This window comes from Grammomys surdaster, unplaced genomic scaffold (genome assembly GCF_004785775.1).
Source record: "Grammomys surdaster isolate TR1022 unplaced genomic scaffold, NIH_TR_1.0 213, whole genome shotgun sequence".
Classification (NCBI taxonomy): domain Eukaryota; kingdom Metazoa; phylum Chordata; class Mammalia; order Rodentia; family Muridae; genus Grammomys; species Grammomys surdaster.
This window is the reverse complement of record NW_021604658.1, coordinates 3,659,812-3,678,205: the sequence shown is the minus strand read 5'-3', so window position 1 is coordinate 3,678,205 and position 18,394 is coordinate 3,659,812. Positions and strand designations below refer to the sequence as shown.

Sequence of the window (18,394 nt, the reverse complement as noted above, 5' to 3'; positions counted from 1 at the left end):
TTTCAGAACTGCCACTCAAAATATTATATTGTTTTCCCTAATATGGTCCTCAATATCTCTGCTTAATAGTGCACTGGATTATAGAAGCGAGCAAACAAGGTAAAGCTAGTTTCCCAACAACAACAACGAAAAACAATATCTTTCTGCTTTTTGCAAGACAATGAAACCAGGGTGGAAGTGGAGCACTGACTCCCACAAGCTGTCCTTTCCTAACTTCTGAATGTACACAGTCACATACCAGCAACAAAATAAATACTTTTTAAGTGAAAAGAGAAACCAGGCGTGGTGGTGCACACCTTTAATCCCAGCATTTGAGAGGCAGAGGCAGGTGGATTTCTGAGTTCGAGGCCAGCCTGGTCTACAGAGTGAGTTCCAGGACAGCCAGGGCTATACAGAGAAAGCCTGTCTCGAAAAACCAAAAAAAAAAAAAAAAAAAAAAACCAATAAAACAAAAACAAAAAACAGCAGTCTCCATCTCCAAAAGAGGTGGGGACAAAGGAGGAAGAAAAAACCTAAAACAAAAACAAAAAGCAGAAAGAGACTGTTCTAGCCAGAGCCGCACTTATGTGGCAAAAGCAAGAACACAGGATTAGTAAGCAAAGCTGATGGCAAACATCGACTGTGAAAGCTTAGTGAATGAATATGTTTGTAAATTTGGCTTGGCTTTACAAAGTGGAGTGCAATTCCTCAAGACAGCTAGGCAGAGAACAAGCCTGCGAGGCCAGGAGCCTCTCAAACATTTATTGCCAACTTTCTTGTTTGTTTGTTTAGTTTTGGTTTCATTGGTTTTTTTTTAAGGGAGCCTTCTGACTCTGAATAAGTTTGGTTGGTGTCTTTCTGCATATTGCTTCATCTCGGTTGCTGCCCTCAGGATAAATATCTGTCTGTTCTCCAACTGTCCATTGGCCCGGGCTTCTTTCTTCTCCACAGGTTTTCAGAATAAGTCCAAGGCAACAGGAAAACATGCTGAAGACGGGCACTAAGTAAATGTGCACCGAGGGCCTGTGAAGGTGTCTGGGTGCAGAGAAAGAGTCTAGAACTTAGCAGTCTCTAGTACTTAGGTTCCCCCTCCACCCCCCTTCTTTGTTTCAGTTCTCCCTTCTGTCAACTCACAAGGCTTGGCTCTTTGGCCGGGAGAAGGCATGATCTGGCTTTTTTTTTTTTTTTTTTTTTTTGCTGGCTGGCTGATTCTATTGTTTTTCAGCCCCGTGGTTCTGTTGCCTCTTACAGTCTCCTGCAATCACACAGCAGGCCTGCAGGGGTCCTCAGCGCACCCTGCACAAGGCAGGTCTTCTTTAGCTAATGTTATCTTTTATTTAAACACAGAACAGTAGCCTCCAATCTCCTTACGTAACATACCAGTATCTCAGGGTGTTAAACCAGTACAGAATCTACTGTTCGGCTTTAGGGAACCTGTGGATATAAACATATTTAGTAACATGCTATTGCAGAAATGTAACCAGTTTAATTTTCTGTTTCCTGATTTGAAATGTTAAGAGCTGAAAGGGACGTCAGAAACTATCTTACTTCAGCCGTCCTTATTTATTTTTGCAGCAATGGGTATTGAATCCAGAGCCTCAAGAACCTTAGGCAAAATCTCCACTGTGAGCTCCATCCCCAGATCTCAGTTCTTCCTTATTTTAGGTGACCAGTACTGAGGCCTAAGGACACAAGGAACATAACCTCAGAAAGCAGCCCTGGGCTGGTAATCAAGCTTTTGATAAGCTTTTGAATTTAGTATATCTTCTTCTTTTTTATTTTTGGTTTTTCAAGACAGGGTTTCTCTGTGTATCTCTGGCTGTCCTGGAACTCACTCTGTAGACCAGGCTGGCCTCGAATTCAGAAATCCGCCTGCCTCTGCCTCCCAGGTGCTGGGATTAAAGGCGTGCGCCACCACCGCCTGGCTCTAGTATATCTTCTTAAAGATCCAATCTCAAGTCTTTCCAAGTTTGTGATTAATTAGCTGAAGGCTTTTTGACCCCAGGATTTCCACTTCCCAAAGCAGTCAATTGTAAACACTGACAGTGTCCTTATACCGAAACTGGTATCTACCTGCAAAAATGAAGTGGTTTTGTTCTTACTAACATTGGGACTGAATTCCTACCTAACCATATGATGAACATTCACTGAAGACAACTTGATTGCATGTATATTAAAAACAGCTGGGTGGAGTGACAGGTGACGTTTCGAGTAACCTGGGGATCTACCTGAATACCATACTGGGTTTGTGTGTAAGCTACTGCTAGATAGGACACCAAAGGTTCTGGGGCCTCCTTCAGCACCCTTCATGTACTATTTTTTTTTTCCTTTTCAGTAACCTGGCTAGCTTCGAATTATGTAGTTGAGGATGACCTTGAACTTCTGGTCACTTCCCAAGCCTTGGGTTGTAATTGGGTTATAAAGCATGAACCACCCTGTCCAATTACCACGTGTTTTCTTCTCTTCTAAAATAGCAATGAAAACACGTATTTCACCCAACACCATTCAGAACCCCAGAGGCTTAGGGAAAAGGGTGGACCTGCTGTCTCTTCTAGCAGAAATTCTTTTATCAAATTGACCTGTTTTCCTGTTAGAAGACTCTGCTCCACTCCACCCACCTGGTGCCTCCCTGGACTTCCCGACTGTCATGAGTTTATTTTTTAACTATCTCTTCCTTGAAAAGCACCACCCCACTGACCCAGAACACCGGCTCCTCCCCTTTGGTCACTTTGACTATTCTTATCCTATTTTCTGTTGCTAATAAACCTCACTAACCATTAGGAATAGGGACCCCAGTTCCTCTATAGTCCTTCTCCATGTTCTTCCACTCTCGGTACTAGGGATTCAACCCAGGGACTCGAACACACCAGGCAACCCTTTCCTAGATTTAATTAGAAAATTACTAGCAGGGCAGTGGGAATAGAGAATTGTCTCTGCTTCTGAGCAGGGCATGGGTGGACCTGATGAGGCTGGTACTATCTTATTAAATACACCTACCTTGAACTCTGAGGGCCACTTCTAGTAATTTAGACTCTGGGACAGGAGTGGTTTAAAGGTAGAGGGAGGAATTACTGTCTAGGTTCTCAAAACAAAAGCACTGTAAATCTCTCTTCCCAACATAGCCCCGGGTCCTGGGAATCCCAGCAAATCTAAACAAATAGGCTCCTATCTCAGAAAGCTCCCCCACTCTAATCACCTCTCCTCCCAGCCCCGCCCGCCAGCTGCCAGGACTGGCGGGACCCAGACCTTGCCACACTCCTCGCACGCGCGCCCCGCCAGGGCCGAGGGGCGGGTGGGGGTTGGGGGGCGGGAGGCAGGGAAAGCAGGGGCGGAGTTCTGTCCTCCGGTGATTGGCTTCTCGTGGATGGGCTGCGGCCGTACCGGACCAACCAGTGGCGTGTTGCTATGTGCTGAGCCGATGGGATAGGCGCGGGGGCGCGTCCGTCACCCGGCAAGCCCCCAGCCCGGACTCGGAGGGATGCGGAGCGGCAGTGGCGGCGGCGGTGGCGGAGACTGTGGCTTTAAGAGCGCGCAGGGAGCGCTGGAGTCAGCCGTGCAGTCCTTCGTCGCCAAGCACTCCGGAGCAGCCAAGCCCGGCGCTGGCCGGACCGGGCAGCCTACCGCCAGGTATTGGGGGGATCTCAAGCTGGGCTCGCGTGGGCGTGGGGCGCTTTCCGCTCCAGTTCGGGCTGTGCGCCCTGGGGACGGTCCAGCTCCCGCGCCACATGCAGCCCGACATGAGGCAGTGCTGTCGCGGTCCCGAGGGGGCTCCCCGAAGGTTCCCGGGGTGCTAGGGGCGGGGAGCGTGTTGCTGCGGCCACGTGACCGGTTTGTTTACAAACACTGGCGCGCGCTCCGGGTTCGGGACTTGCTGGTGACGAAAAGCAGCCTGGCAAATATGGGGACCCAGAGACCTGGGCGCCACCGCCTCCCTTGTTCGGCGTGATCCACCCCCCCCACACACACACGCGGGTGGCACCCGGCTGTGCGGTCCGGGTCTCCATCGAGATACTTGGGTCTGGGACACATCGCCTTCAAAAGTCCCCAGAGTGCTTCGGCAGCCCCAGGCCAAGGGAACCACAGCGAGTTCCTGCCTGGACGCTTCCCGGCGCCTCCCCGGCGGCCTTGCCAAGGGGTGGGCGCGAACTCTGTTGCCAGACCCGCTGCGGGGGCCTCTGCGGAGGGTCCCTCCCTGGAGCTGGCTCCTGCTTCAAGTTTTACCTGCCTAGTTGCTGACTTCCTTCGGGTGATTTTTTTTCCCCGAAACAGTGGCGCCTTACTCCGGTCTCCTGGCTGGCACTTAGCAGGGGACTACGGTTCCTTCGGACCCCTTGTGCAAAGAACTGCCTGCCACCTCTGACTTCACTTTTACCCACAGTTTTTAAAAAGCGGGCATCCCCCGGTTTGCCAAGCCTTCCACTGTCCGGCTGCTGGAAATGACAAATGCCCCAGAGCCCTGCTCCCTGCTTTTTGGCCTCCTTGTTGATTTGTTGTTGCCACGTTGGAGGGTCTTTGAGCCACTGAGTTGAAGTCTTATTAGTCTTTTGTTCCTCATGCTCGTCTTCGTTCTAGCAAAATGGGCTCCCTGTCCAGAGCTCTGGACAAGAAGACTAGGGATTACTTTTCTGAACCCCATTTACAGAACATTAGAGGCACAAAGAAATTACAGCAAATTAGTGCTTGAGGCTCTGCAGTAGTCTGGTTTGGGGGTTCACAGGATCTGATCAGTAAGATAGGGTTGCTTTTCCTTTTGGCACATACTGCTGTAGGCCTTACCTGAGTTCAGTCCTTCAGCCCTCCGCTTTCTTACCATTTGATATTCTCATCTTTGAGGAAGTTTCACTGTATCTTTTTGTTTGTTTTGTTTTGTTTTTTTGAGACTGGTTTCTCTGTGTATCTCTGGCTGTCCTGGAACTCATTCTGTAGACCAAGCTGGCCTCGAACTCAGAAATCTGCCTGTCTCTGCCTCCCAAGTGCTGGGATTAAAGGCGTGTACCCCCACTGACCCGAAAGCCATTACTTTGTAAATGACAGAATTTAAAAGATGATATAGAGATCCAGGCGGTGGTGGTGCACGCCTTTAATCCTAGCACTTGGGAGGCAGAGGCAGGCTGATTTCTGAGTTCGAGGCCAGCCTGGTCTACAGAGTGAGTTCCAGGACAGCCAGAGATACACAGAGAAACTCTGTCTCGGAAAAACAAACAAACAAAAAGTAATGGCTTTATTAGAACATTTTCTCAAGAAAAACAAAGAATACAGTTTTCCTAGCTAGAAATGGTAGTATATAACTAACCCCAGAACTCTGTAAGGCAAGGACTGATCACTGCAAGTTTGAGGTCAGCCTGGTCTGTATTAAAGGGATTCTAGGTTAGACAGGGCTATGTGGGGAGACACTCTTATCTCAGGAAAGAAAAAAACAAAAACAACAAAACAAAACCCCTTCAATTCTTTAGAACCATGGTTTTCAGACTTGGCTAGGGATTCACAGTAAGGAATACATTACAGCAATGCCCACTGGCCTGCTCCTAGCAGTTCTAGGAGACAAGTAACTGTTACCATACTACCTGCAGTATGCTCTGTTTTTTTTTTTTTCCTGCATCATTAGAAAAAAAAACAATCAGCTGGTGGTCATGACTCATTAATTTGATTTCCTAACCAAATGGGTCATGACCTTCAGTTTGAGAACCATCAGGGTGGAGGTCCTCTAGCCTGGATGTGCTTGAGTATGGCCAGAGCTGTATTTAGAAATACAGCGGGGTTGAAAAAAAAAAGTGTGTTTGTATTTGACATATACATAGATACATATGCATGTATGTTATAGTGTGTTAATTACTCCAGAGATGCTTATTTTCCCTCTGTCTTATTTTGAGACAGGATTTCATACTATACATCCCAGACTGGCCTGGAACACATTACCTAACTCCAGGGTGGCTTTGAATTTTACTTCGGCTCAGCCTCCACGGGGTAGAGATTCCAGGTGTTAGACAGCACACATCTGTTTAGGGGTGCTAATGGGAGGCCCCCTTTGCTGATTCAGGTTGCTGATTACTGGGAGTTGGTGGTAATGAACATCGAGAACGGATGTGATATGCAGAGTCAGGTAGATGGCTCATACTTGGGGTGCAAGCTGTCAGATCACTCGGCTGCCAGCCAGTCGGCCTTTGAAAAGGGGCCTGGCATGGCGATGTGGGACCTATAGTCCCACTCAGGAAGCTGGGGCTGTAGAGTGGGGTCCTCCAAAGCTTTGGTAAAAAGAGTAAGACTGACTGGCAGCCCTGGCACCCCGCTGCACCCTGCTGCACTTCATCTCCACTGAGGCTGCTGCTCACTGTTCTGTAGCAATGGCTGTCTCTGAGTGTGTGTGGGGGGGGGTGGAAGAGGTGAGCCTTGCCGATGAGCTGCGGTGCTGTTCACAGATTATGTGAATTTTCATTGTCATAATGATGTTAATGGTTTTGAGGCAGTCATTGTGCCTAGGGGATTAACAACTGGCCAGCAGAAGAAAGGATTGATTTTGTTTAATGTCTGGCTGGTATTCTAGACTGTGTAGCCTGAGGGAGAAGCAGGCTGTGACTTTATTTTGATATGGGGGTTGGGGGAATCAGGGACTTGTCTATCACCAGATGTTAATAAGAGACTCGGTTCCCACGCCTCTTGCCTAGTCAGCTGGTTCTTTCCCATTGCCTGGGCACAGTGTGTGCAGGTGGATCTAGTTAGTCAGTCATCCAGTTTCTGGTGCTTTTTACCTCTGCCTTTTCAGCACAGATACAAACACCAGTAGAACTGTTCATTCAATTTCCCCTCTTATTTTGTCCAGACAGGTTGGTGGGAGAGACTTCTCTGAATTAAATCTGCAGTTTAGCTTTTACAAAGGACACGTAATCATCTACATTCAGACTGTGGTCCTTGGCAAAAAAATGCCTTGTATGAGAGCATTCGCTGTGAGATTGTTTAAATTAACTTTAATAACGCTCCATTTGGTCTAGCCGCTCACATGCGGAATATCCAGTTTTGAGCACATAGAGAAATGAAAGGGGCAGAAGAATGGGGGTGTGGGGCGTTGGGGGGGGAAATCACAGGTCTTAGGAATTGCAGAGGGGAGGGGATTGGGAAGGAGTCAGGATCTGTTCTCTTTGTAAATTATCTCAGCCTTTCCCTGGTCTAGCAAGCAAACCACTGGATACTCTTGACAGGTATAAAGCATCATTTTGAATTCTAGTCCACAGTGATGGAGAGCCAGTCAGTGCCCTCCTGTCTGCCTGCCTTCCAGCGAAAGGAATTTTGTTAGGGATGACAGGGTTTTGGTGATATCCATAACAAAAGATGCTGTCTACTTGGGTCTGTAAAAGATTGCACCTGCTTGAATTTCCCGGTGAGCTGTGGTGAGCTCTGCCTCCCCCTGCACTTTCTCTGTGCCCCCCTGCGCCCCCACCCCTTCCCACCTTATCATCTTCCTTCCCAACCTCATTCCATTTCTGCTACAACTACTTGAGGCCTTGTGAAGTTTCCGAAGCATGCCGTGCCGTTTTTGAGAGAGTATCTCACTTGCTCACAGGCTCTCTTCAGGCTTGTTCAGTAGCTCAGGCTGTCCCTCTGACCTCTACCACCTGACTCATGTGTTAAAGGGTATGTCAGTCATCACACGCAGTTTAAGCCTTTTTTTTTTTTTCCTGGCTACACAGCTGTTCCTTTTTAAAGGTTTATTTTATTTGTGTGAGTATTTTGTCTGCATTTATGGTCCCAGGTTAGAAGAGAGCATCAAGGGATGGTTGTGTTTCACCATGTGCCGTCATGTGAGTACTGGGAACCAAACCCTGGTCCTCTCCAAGAGTAACAAGAGCCACACTTGAGAAAGCCTAGTGCTTTTTGCCTTTGCAGTTACTCCCCTGACTCCTCACCTCTCGGCCCACAGCTTCATTACATCCCTTAACTTGTTTGTCGTGGGATCCAGGAGACCTCAGGCTGGTCTTGGAATTTATTATGCCGGGCCTCTGTCTCCCCAATGCTGAGATTACAGGCTGAGTTCTGTGCCTTGCAGGGCTCCCAACTTCAATACATGCTAAGCAAGCTCTCAACCAAGAGCTACATCCCCCATGCCCATCATCATCATTTTAAAAACCAGTTTACTACTGACTAGGATATATTATCTACTTATTTATTGGAATGGAATATTGAGAGTGTCCATTCCCTTCTGACTTGCTCCATCCTGGCAATACTTGGCGTTCAGTGGGTGCTGGATAAATACCTGTTGGTTAAAAGCATAAATGATCAAAGAGGCAAGCTTCAGCCTCTAAAGTAGGAAGTTATTTTTGTCGTCATCATTTCGTTTGTTAGGAAGTTATTTTTGTTATTGTCGTCTTCATTTTGTTTTGCTTGTCGAGACAGGATTTTTTTTTTTTCTTTGTAGCTGTGCCTGGTCTACAAAGCAGCAGAGATCCACCAGCCTCTGCCTCCCAAATGCTGGGATTAAAGGTGTAAAACAATCTTTTTAAGACTATGAGGAAAATAAATGTGGTTTTTTTTTTTTTGTTTTTTGTTTTTCGAGACAGGGTTTCTCTGTGTAGCCCTGGCTGTCCTGGAACTCACTCTGTAGACCAGGCTGGCCTTGAACTCAGAAATCCGCCTGCCTCTGCCTCCCAAGTGCTGGGATTAAAGGTGTGCACCCCCACTGCCCAGCCGAAAATAAATGTTTTGTCTCTTTCTTGGGATAATATTTTCAAAATTCCTTTTAGCACTTTGCATTTTTCACAGTATTTGTATTCCTTTATTCCATTATAGGCTGCCAGTCTCTGAAAGCCCAGGACCAGTTATTGTTAATAACCATCCCTTGCCTCTTCTGCTGACCTCACTCTGGGCCTCCTTCCCTTTTTTTGACATGCATTAGCATTTCTATCAGTAACGACACTTTCTTTCTTTTTTTTGTTTTTGTTTTTTTTTTTGGTTTTTTTCAAGACAGGGTTTCTCTGTGTAGACCAGGCTGGCCTCAAACTCAGAAATCTGCCTGCCTCTGCCTCCCAAGTGCTGGGATTAAAGACGTGCACCACCACTGCCCGGCCTCTTTTTTTTTTTTTTTTTTTTAACCTTTTGAATCTTTCTGAGATTGGGTCTTCCTCCAGCCCAGACTGGCTTAGATGAAGCTCACTAGCACCAGCTGACTGCTCTTACTTAATGTTAGCTTCCTATTTAAGACTTAGTGTCTTTGGAAGAAGTAATATTTGTGATAGTTTAAGAAAAGACATACTGCCAGGCAGTGGTGATGCACACCTTTAATCCCAGCACTTGGGGAGGCAGAGGCAGGCGGATTTCTGAATTCGAGGCCAGCCTGGTCTACAGAGTGAGTTCCAGGACAGCCAGGGCTACACAGAGAAACCCTGTCTCAAAAAAAACAAGAAGGGGAAGAGGAAGGAGGAGGAGGAGAAAAGACATACTGTTAGCTGGTTGGTGGGAGGCAGAGGCAGGTGGATCTGAGTTTGAGGCTAGCCTGGTCTAGAGTGAGTTCTAGGACAGCCAGGGCTACAGACCCTGTCTTTAAAAAAAAAAAAAAAAAAAAAGCATGCTGTCTACCTGTTGTGGTCATTCTTGGTTTAGTCTTGACTAAACAAGCTGGGCTGACAGGAAGCTGCAGACTGAGGTCCTCTTTTCTCATTGTTACCAGAAGTGCTTCGACTAAGTGCCCTTTGCTTTCACTGAAAAACAGCAGCATGAGAAGGTAACTTGTTTCTTGGGGTTTATATCGTTGGAGACTCTACCACATCCTATAATGTCTCCTTTAAGAAGTTTAAGGGAGAAATTCTTTTAGAACATAGTGCCAGGAAAAGCTTTGGCCCTTCAGAGGAACTGGTATGCCTTTTCCCCCCCTTCTTTCTTTTTTTGGACAATTGGAAATTTATAACTGCTCATATTTCTCTTTTTGCTATGGTTGCCAGGAAGTACAGAGCCAAAACTGTGGCTTACTTCACAGAGGCCTGCATCCTAATTTTTTTCCAGTGTTAACCTTATTTTTTTTCCCTTATTTCACATGAATGACTTATAACTTTAGATACAACCTGGATATCTGCTGGGTTGGGAATTAATTAGGTAGTTTCATTTAAGAAATATAAAGAAGGCCTAAGTGGGCAGAAAGACTTGTTTAACACACAGCTCTGATTAGATGTAGCAGAACTCAGTGAGTGAGGAGGTGAAGGCGGAAGAGTGGGAAGTCCACAGCTTGAGATACCTGAAACTGCATCAAACTGGGTTAGGATGTAGCTCAGTAAGAGTGATTTTTCTGCCTAGCATGTGCTAAGAAGCCCTGGCTTTGAGTGCCAGCATTGTGTATGTAAACTAGGCATGGCCATGCACATCTATAATCCCAGCACTTTGTAGGTGGAGGCAGGAAGATGGGCAGGCTCATGGTCAGCCTAGAAAATGAGCCAAGTACCTACCTACCCCCCACCCCCTCTGATCAGAGGCTCTTTCTATTTCTGTGGTTTTAGAGGAGTGCACACTTCTGACCTAGTCCTAAATGGCCTATAATGTTTCAATCTTAAATGAAACATGCTTCCTCCAAAATGGGTGAATGAGCTTTCACCAGGGTGCTGTGCTGCCGCTGCCTGCATTTCTGCTATAGAGCTATTCTGTCTCCCAGCTACAGGGCAGCCCTTCCTTGTGGTTGTGGTCTTGAGAATGGAGTATGTCCAAACGAGTGACAGTTGAGAAGAAAGCAGACCTGGTTGGTCTGTGGTACATGCCTTTAATCCCAGGCAGAGACAAACAAACAAACAAAAAAACAAAATCAAAAAACAAAACAACAAACATAGGTACAAACAAGAAACAAAAGAAAATGAAAAGAAAAAACCAGGCCTGGAGTTCTTGGGTGTTTCTCACTGGGAAAGGAAGGGTTGGCGTGAAGATAGCGAACGGGTTCCAGTGGGCTCAGACAGGGCCTCAGGGTGAATAGTGGCTGAACTTTATTGTTCAAATTGGCTTTATTTTGTTTTGGCTGGTTGAAATTTAGTCCTGGGAGACACTGAGCTTCCTAATGGTTTGCAGTGTTTGGTTTCTCCAGTCCTGTTTGGGAATATAATACCTGAGGCTTTGGGGGTTTTGGGATCAACTTCGAATGCCAACAAAGAATAGTTCGGACCAGAAGAAGTAGAACTTCTAAATTGAGGCCGAAATGTAATCTTGGTTCTTTTATTTTCAAAGGTAATAATCATTACTCAGATAAGACCTTTGGGAGAAAAAGATAAGACATGGACCTGTCCCCTGTTGGACATTGTCCAACCAGTGATGAAGGTGTATGTGTACAGGGTACAAGGTAGAAAGAATTTAGTTGTTGGGGAGATCGGGAAAGAAGGGTGGGGTTTTGGAGGTGGGACTGGATAAGGAGGTTCTAAATTGGGAGTTCAGTGTATACTGAGGGGTCTAGACAGGGAGGATGTGGGGATGCCTAGGAGCCATCTGACACATGGGAAAGAATGCCAGGCTGTTGCTCGGGTGCCATCCCTGCAGCCAGGGGCAGTTTTATGGAAGTGAACTGTGACCTCCTTTCTCAGAACTTAATAAGGCTGAAGAGCTTGTAACAGCGGCTCATCAACACCGATTAAAATGTCCTTAGAAGAAAACTGAGTAGAGATACTCAGTCTCATTTCTCACCCAGTCCTTGTCTCCTGTGGTCCAGGCTGACTCCTCCAAAGGAGGTCTCAAAGGCTGAGCTCTGCACTCCATGTGTATGCCTGGTGCCTGAATGTCAGAAGAGGATGTTGGATCCCCTGAGACTGGGGTTATAGACGGCAGGGATAGAACCCAGATCCTCTGGAAGGGCAGCCAGTGTTCTAAACCTTAGCTACCTTTGTATTTCTGCAATTTAATGTTGAAGTATTAATCTGCTTATGTTTCAAGAGAATTTGGCATTCTCATTGAGAATCTGGATGGGAATTTGACAGAATTCTCAAATACATATCATGTCATCAGTATGTGATACATAGCTATTGCCCAAGCATTTAGAGGTAGGAAGACCGTCTCCGTTCTGAACGACAGGCCAGCCTCAGCAATGTGATTGTCTCAGTCACATATACTCTGCCCCAACAAAGCCAATCATTTGTGCATGTGCATACATTTTATATATTTGTGGTGCTAGAAATTGAACCCAAGGCTTCGTGCTTGGCAGGCAAGCATTCTGCCACTGACCTGCACCCTAAATATTCTATATCTACATCCCTAGCCCTATCTTTTGTTTTTGTATTTTGAGATAGTGTCTTACTAAGCCTCTTAGAGTGGCCTTGGCCGTCCTGTACTTCTCCATAGCTTGAAGATTCTCCCATTGTTTAAGCTCTGGAGGCCACAGGGTACAAGAATACATTTCCAGAGACCTCTTCTGGCTTGTCAGGGAAGAAGAATTTATCCCAGTATGAGGAGAATAGAAGCAGAAGGTTCAGGAATTCAAGGTAACCTTTGGCTATATCTCCAGTTTAAGGCCAGCTGTCTGATGATCAGACTGCCTTGAACTTTTATCCTCCTGCCTCAGCCTTCCAAGCAATGGGGTTTCAGGCATGTACCCCACACTCAACCTGACTAAGCTTTCCAAGTTCGCAAGTCATGTCCAGCTTTGGGGACGACCCATTAACTAGCTTTGGAAGCTTCTTAAATGGAGAGGCTGAATTGGCAAAGTGCGTGTCAATCTGTCCTCTAAGCATCAGGCCTGAAAGGAAAAAGGTTTTATTTCTGAATAAGGTCTGCTTGCTTTTCCCATGTAGAGAGAAGCCCAGAAATTCATTATGGAGTCAGCCTCTTCCCTTTCCCTCTCTCTCCCTCTCCTTCTCCCTCTCCCCATCTCTGTTTCTCTCCCACCCCTTTCCCTTGCCCCCTTTTTTTCATTTCCTCCCTCCATATCCTAGAATACAAATCTCTCCATCTATGGGCCGGCCATTACATTGTATCTCAGGGTTCCTTTCAATAACTGTCTCTTCCCTTTCTGACTCTTAAATTTTAAAAGTTCAATTTCCAGATTCCAGTTGTGGAAAGGGAGAGAGCTCAGCCACAGACAGGCTGGATCTAGAATGTGGGATTTATGTGAACTGGGGATAAAACTGAGAAAGCATGCAGACAGCTGAAAGCAGCAGCATTGATTGGCAGGTTTGGGATAGATAGCCTGTAGTTAATTGGGGCCCCAGCTGTGCCCCAGAGACCCATCGGTGAGAAAAATCAAGGTCATGGCAGTGCCTATTGTCCAACAGACATTCATTAATTCAGCAGGTAGTTCAGTTTGGGAAGCACAGATGTGGTCAGATAATCACTTCAGTACATGAAAATGAAGATGGAAGCCTTGGTGGTTCTGAGCATGTGTGTTGTCAGGGGCCAGACTGGGGCTTGAAGGCAAAGCGAGAATTTTGGGTGATGTAGCTTCTGAGGAGGGACCATATTCTTTGCTTTAGAGAGTGGGTAAGTTGGTCATACAGGGGCTTCCTATGTAGCTAAGGCTGTTCTGGAACTCACTCACCTTGGCAGCCTCAAGTGTATAAGATTCCTACCTCCACCTCCTGAGTTCTGGGATTCCAGACCAGTCCTCTCTCAAGTCTCTTATTGTCTGAAGCTGTGTCAGTAGACTTCCTTAATGACCATTTTCCATTATAGGTCAAGCATAGCCTTGTTTAGGTGCAGAAGAATAGAATAGTTCTCTGGGTCACAGACCATAGAAAGAATGTTATTTGTTTTGTTTTAACCAGGATTGTAATCTGTGGGCATGGTTAAGTATAGAAGGCTGGTACTGAAGGATGGTAGAATTGGCCTGGAGGAAAAAAAGGTGGATTGATTAGGCCTCTGCTATCTTGAGTAGAAACAGTTGAGGGCTCCTATACCTGGCCTGACTGAATGAACCAAGCCCAACAGTGCTTGTCTCATGGGTTTTGTCAGTGTGTCTTCAGAGAAGATGCCTAGGTTGGAAGTCTGAGAGCTTCTCTAGGGTCCAGAGGGCACTTATAGCCTGGGTAGGCTCCTGTGGGATGATCTCCTGGGATACAGTGAAGAATGAAGATTCAGGGATGCAGAACAGAGGGTTTCACAGCGGCCAGGTAAAACTGCAGATGTTCACGTGGTGTGGTTCATCTCAGCCGTTACCTCATAGTGCTGAGTCTTGCACCATCTATTGGTCCTGGTGACTTGGCCCCTCAAGAGGAATCAATGGTGAGTCCAGGAATCAATGGTGAGTCCCATTAGTGGTGTAATGCCCAGAATTGGGTATCTGGGCTTGTGTAGATATGTAAGAGTGCAGGAAAGCAGGGAGGCACAAGATTTAGAAGCCAGGTGGTGGTGGCGCACGCCTTTAATCCCAGCACTTGGGAGGCAGAGGCAGGCGGATTTCTGAGTTCGAGAGTTTGAGGCTTTGCCGGTTTGGCAGTGGGTGATGCACCCCTTAGTCACAGCATCAGGGTGGATCTCTGAGTTGGACGCTAGCCTGGTCTACAGAGTGAGTTCCAGGACAGCCAGGGCTACACACAGAAACCCTGTCTCAAAAAAAAAAAAACATAAAAAAAAAAGAATAAGATTTGGAGCTACCAGTATAGTAGCCTCTCATCTTCTCCCAGTTAGCCGCCTTCCAAGGCTCCCTAGTGTGCTGAATGCTGAGTCCCGGGTGGAAAGCATAGGCCAGGACACTGGACCTTTTCAGGCAGTTCCTTGTCTTGCAGGATAAATTCTAACTCGGAGAAAGATGTTCTTTGTGTGCTAGGATAAGGGCCTGCCAGCTCTGCTTAGGGTTTCATTTGTGCTGGGTATTAAGGGATGAGCAGGCATTTACAGGGCACAGGAGATAGATTAAAATATGGCAGGTAACTGAAATAATTTGGTGCAGTGTAGTAAGTAACTTGGTCGGTCAGGCAGGTTTGGAGTGGAGCCGGGAGGCAATGAAAATATATAGAATAGAAAATAAAGAAAATATATAGAAAATATATAGCTCAGGCTCTTGGTAACGCTGGTGTGGTTTAGACTGTGCCCTGTAGTCTGGTAGGAAACTGGTACAGGTTTTGAAACATGAGAGAGATGTGGTTAAAATGTGTTTTAGAAATAGAATTCTAGAATGGGCCGGAGAAAGAGCTGAGTCAGGGAGTCACGAAGCAAGGACAGTTGTCTGTTGAAAGGATGGGGCTGGTACAGTGACACCCGTGAGGATTGCCATGGATGAGAGGGTGAAGCATGGCCAGGCCTGGGGGAGAGGGAAGGAGAGTAGGAGAGTGCTTGCCAGGCATAAGGCATATCTGTGGCCCTGGGTTTGGTCCTCAGCATTAGCTATCTCTCTATCTCTATATCTCCAGCCCATTAACCAAACAACCCCCACCCCCCCAAAACAAGAGTCAACTGCTTAGAGGCCCTGAACTATAAAAGAGAAAGGAGCTGCCTGCTTTGGCAGTGGGGTCTTTAAGATGAAATGGGTTTGAGGCCTGCGGGACACAACATCTGCCCGTCATGTTCAGGGCTCTGGGTTCAGTCCCCAGCATCACAAAGGGTTGGAGAGAAAGATAATTGAAACTGACTGTAGCAAGCCAGTGGAGATGAGGCGGTGATGGCTCCTTAAGCCACCTGCCTGTGGAGTCTGAAGAGCTAGAGGGGTTAGCAGATAAGAGCACTTCTTGCTCTTGTAGAGAACCGTGGTTGACTCCTCAGTACACAACCATCTATAACTCCAATTCTAGGGGATCTCTAGAGCAGCAGTCACTCTTCTGCACATATATAAACGTGAGCTCAGAACACTCAATACATATAGACAAATCTAAGCACACTGCGAAGACTAGCGAGGTGACACAGGGACTAGTGGCACTTGCTGTGCAAGCCTGGTGAACTGAGCTGGAGTCGCGGATGCCCACACAGGTGCTGTAGTGAGCATGCACAAGCAAACATACACATCCATGGATACATACATATCCGCACAGTGATAAAGGTACATTTTTAAAATACAGTACCTGCAGGTAGTCTGAACCCAGAGCCTCATGGGTAGCTAAGTGCTCTACCGCCAAGGTTCATCCCATCCATGATGTCTACTTCGAATAAGCTTAGTGTGAAGTGTCTTAGGAGTTTACAAGAAGTGCCTGAGGTGCAGAAGCAGAGTGTACAAGCTTAGGCCCGAGTGTCTATGGGGGAACCCATCCGTGGGGAGTCAGGCTCCGGGAGGAAGTGAAGCCCAGGAAGCTTTGTTTTTGAGATACAGGGGGTTGCTGACTGTGTAGCTCACGCGGCTTGGGACTTGCTTTATTGTTTAGGCTGTTCTTAAACTAGCAGTCCTCCGGTTATAGGCATGCACCACCATGCCCAGCTTGGGTCCATAAGTAAGGAACTGATGCCTCACCATGGCTGGAGAATGTTAGTGGTAAATAAACTTTTAGTGCTTGCAACCTGCTTGTTTTCGGAGAGAGGCCCATGTTTTTGTTCTTGCTTTCAATTGTGACTAATGATAATGATGAACCCTTGCCAGAAACTTCTGTGGCCTGTCCTTCTGCTTGAGTCAGCACTAATCGTAGACTCCAGGAAGACCATCTGAGATCCACGGTCTGCTTTGACACCCTCCTCCCCCTCTCAAGCTTATGTCTTGCTTTCAAAGAGGGATGTTCCAAGGAATAATTTTATGAGATGGTCACATGATCCGAATTCTTCTGGTAGTCTTGGAAGATTTTTGGTACTGAGACAGAGTCTCACTGTAGCCCAGGGTGGTCTAGAACTCACTAAAGTAGGCTAGGCTAACCCTGAACTACAACAGTCCCCTTCGCCTCAGTCTCTGAGGTGAGTGCCAGGACTACAGGTATGAGCCACCATGCCTGGTTTATCTTGGGATTTTGTATATTAGATTTCTCACTGACTTCCTGTCCTCACAGGAAAATTTCAAAAATCTGTATGTATACTCAGTTCCAGGATGCTTCCAGGTCAGGTGTTTTCATTCACTTCCCCAGATCATGAGGAGTTGGAAAGCAAATTTTGCATTTGAGCTCCAGAAGTAATTTTAAGAGCATTCATTTGAAGCTGGGCTTGACCTCCCTATCATACGTACATATTTTAAAAGCTGGTGTATGTGAATATGTGCGCATGCACCAAGTGTTACCCACATGTGTGTGGGTGCCATGGAGGCCAGAAGAGGTTGTTGGGTTCCCTGGGGCTGGAGTTAGGTAATTGAGAGCCTTCTAACCTGAGTTCTGGAAACTTAGGTCCTCTGGAAGAGTATCAGGACTCTTAGCCACTTGTCCAGCCTGTCTTCATCATTGTTCTATTGCTATGAAGAGACAGTGACCATGGCAACTCTTATGAAAGAAAGCATTTGATTGGGGCCTTGCTTATGTTGTTCATTATGAGCATGGTGGGAGCTTGGTGGCAGGTAGGCGTGATGCTGGGGAAGTAGCTGAGAGCTATATCCTGATCCACAAGCAGAGGGCACAACACTGGACATGTCCACACCAATAGTGACACCTTCTAATCCTTCTCAAATAATGTCACTCCCTGGTGACTAAGCATTCCAATATAAGCCTGTGGGAGCCATTTTTATTCAAACTACCACACAGCTCTAATTCTGTTATTTTGAAAAGATATTTTATGTGTACAAGTGTTTGCATGTATGTCTTATGCATCATATGTACCTGGTAGGCACCAGAGGTTAGAAGGCATCAATAATATCTGAAACAGGAGTTAGAGATGTTGTGAGCCATCATATGTCTGCTGGGATTAATTAAACCCAGGTCCTCTGTAAGAGCACTAAGAGCTCTTAACTGGTGAGCCATCTCTCTTGCCTGGCACTTGCTTTTTAAAATATATTTAAACTCTAGATTCTGCATAAGATAACAGGTATTTTCTCCTCCTCACCCTTATCCCTCCTTTCTCCAGCACACTTTTAATCCCAGCAATTGGGGAGGAAGAGGCACATAGATTTCCAGGTTCAAGGCCAACAGAGAGTTTCAGGACAGCCAGGACTACCAGAGAAACCCTGTTTGGTTTTTTTTTTGTCTTAAAACAAAAACCTCTTTCTTTTCTTTCAGTCTCCCACTTACTTTCATGGCCTGTATATATTTTCATATTTAATTCTAGATTTCACATTTGATAGAACTAATTTCTCTCTCTCTCCTCTCTCTCTCTCTGTTTTTCGAGACAGGGTTTCTCTGTGTAGCTCTAGCTGTCCTGGAACTTACTCTGTAGACCAGGCTGGCCTCAAACTCAAGTCCACCTGCCTCTGCTTCCCAAGTGCTGAGATTAAAGATGTTTGACACCACTGCCCGGCTAATTTCTTTTTTTTATTATTATTATTATTTATGAGTACACTATAGCTGTCTTCAGACACACCAGAAGAAGGCATCAAATCTCATTATGGGTGGTTGTGAGCCACCATGTGGTTGCTGGGATTTGAACTCAGGACCTCTGGAAGAGCAGTCAGTCCTCTTAACCACTGAGCCATCTCTCCAGCCCC

The 18,394-nt window shown here is 46.4% G+C and overlaps 1 protein-coding gene across 2 annotated transcripts in view; it reads left to right on the top strand.

The window, feature by feature from the left end:
- Window positions 1-3,457: 3,457 nt before the first annotated feature.
- Ypel2 (yippee like 2) overlaps window positions 3,458-18,394 on the top strand; it is a 59,490-nt gene continuing 44,553 nt past the window's right edge. For both annotated transcript variants that reach the window (XR_003712017.1, XM_028772459.1), the window contains exon 1: window positions 3,458-3,606. Coding sequence is in view for 1 of the 2 variants with exons in the window: in XM_028772459.1 (XP_028628292.1) it covers window positions 3,458-3,606 (149 nt within the window). In the remaining variant the exon portion in view is untranslated. The remainder of the gene's footprint in view (window positions 3,607-18,394) is intronic.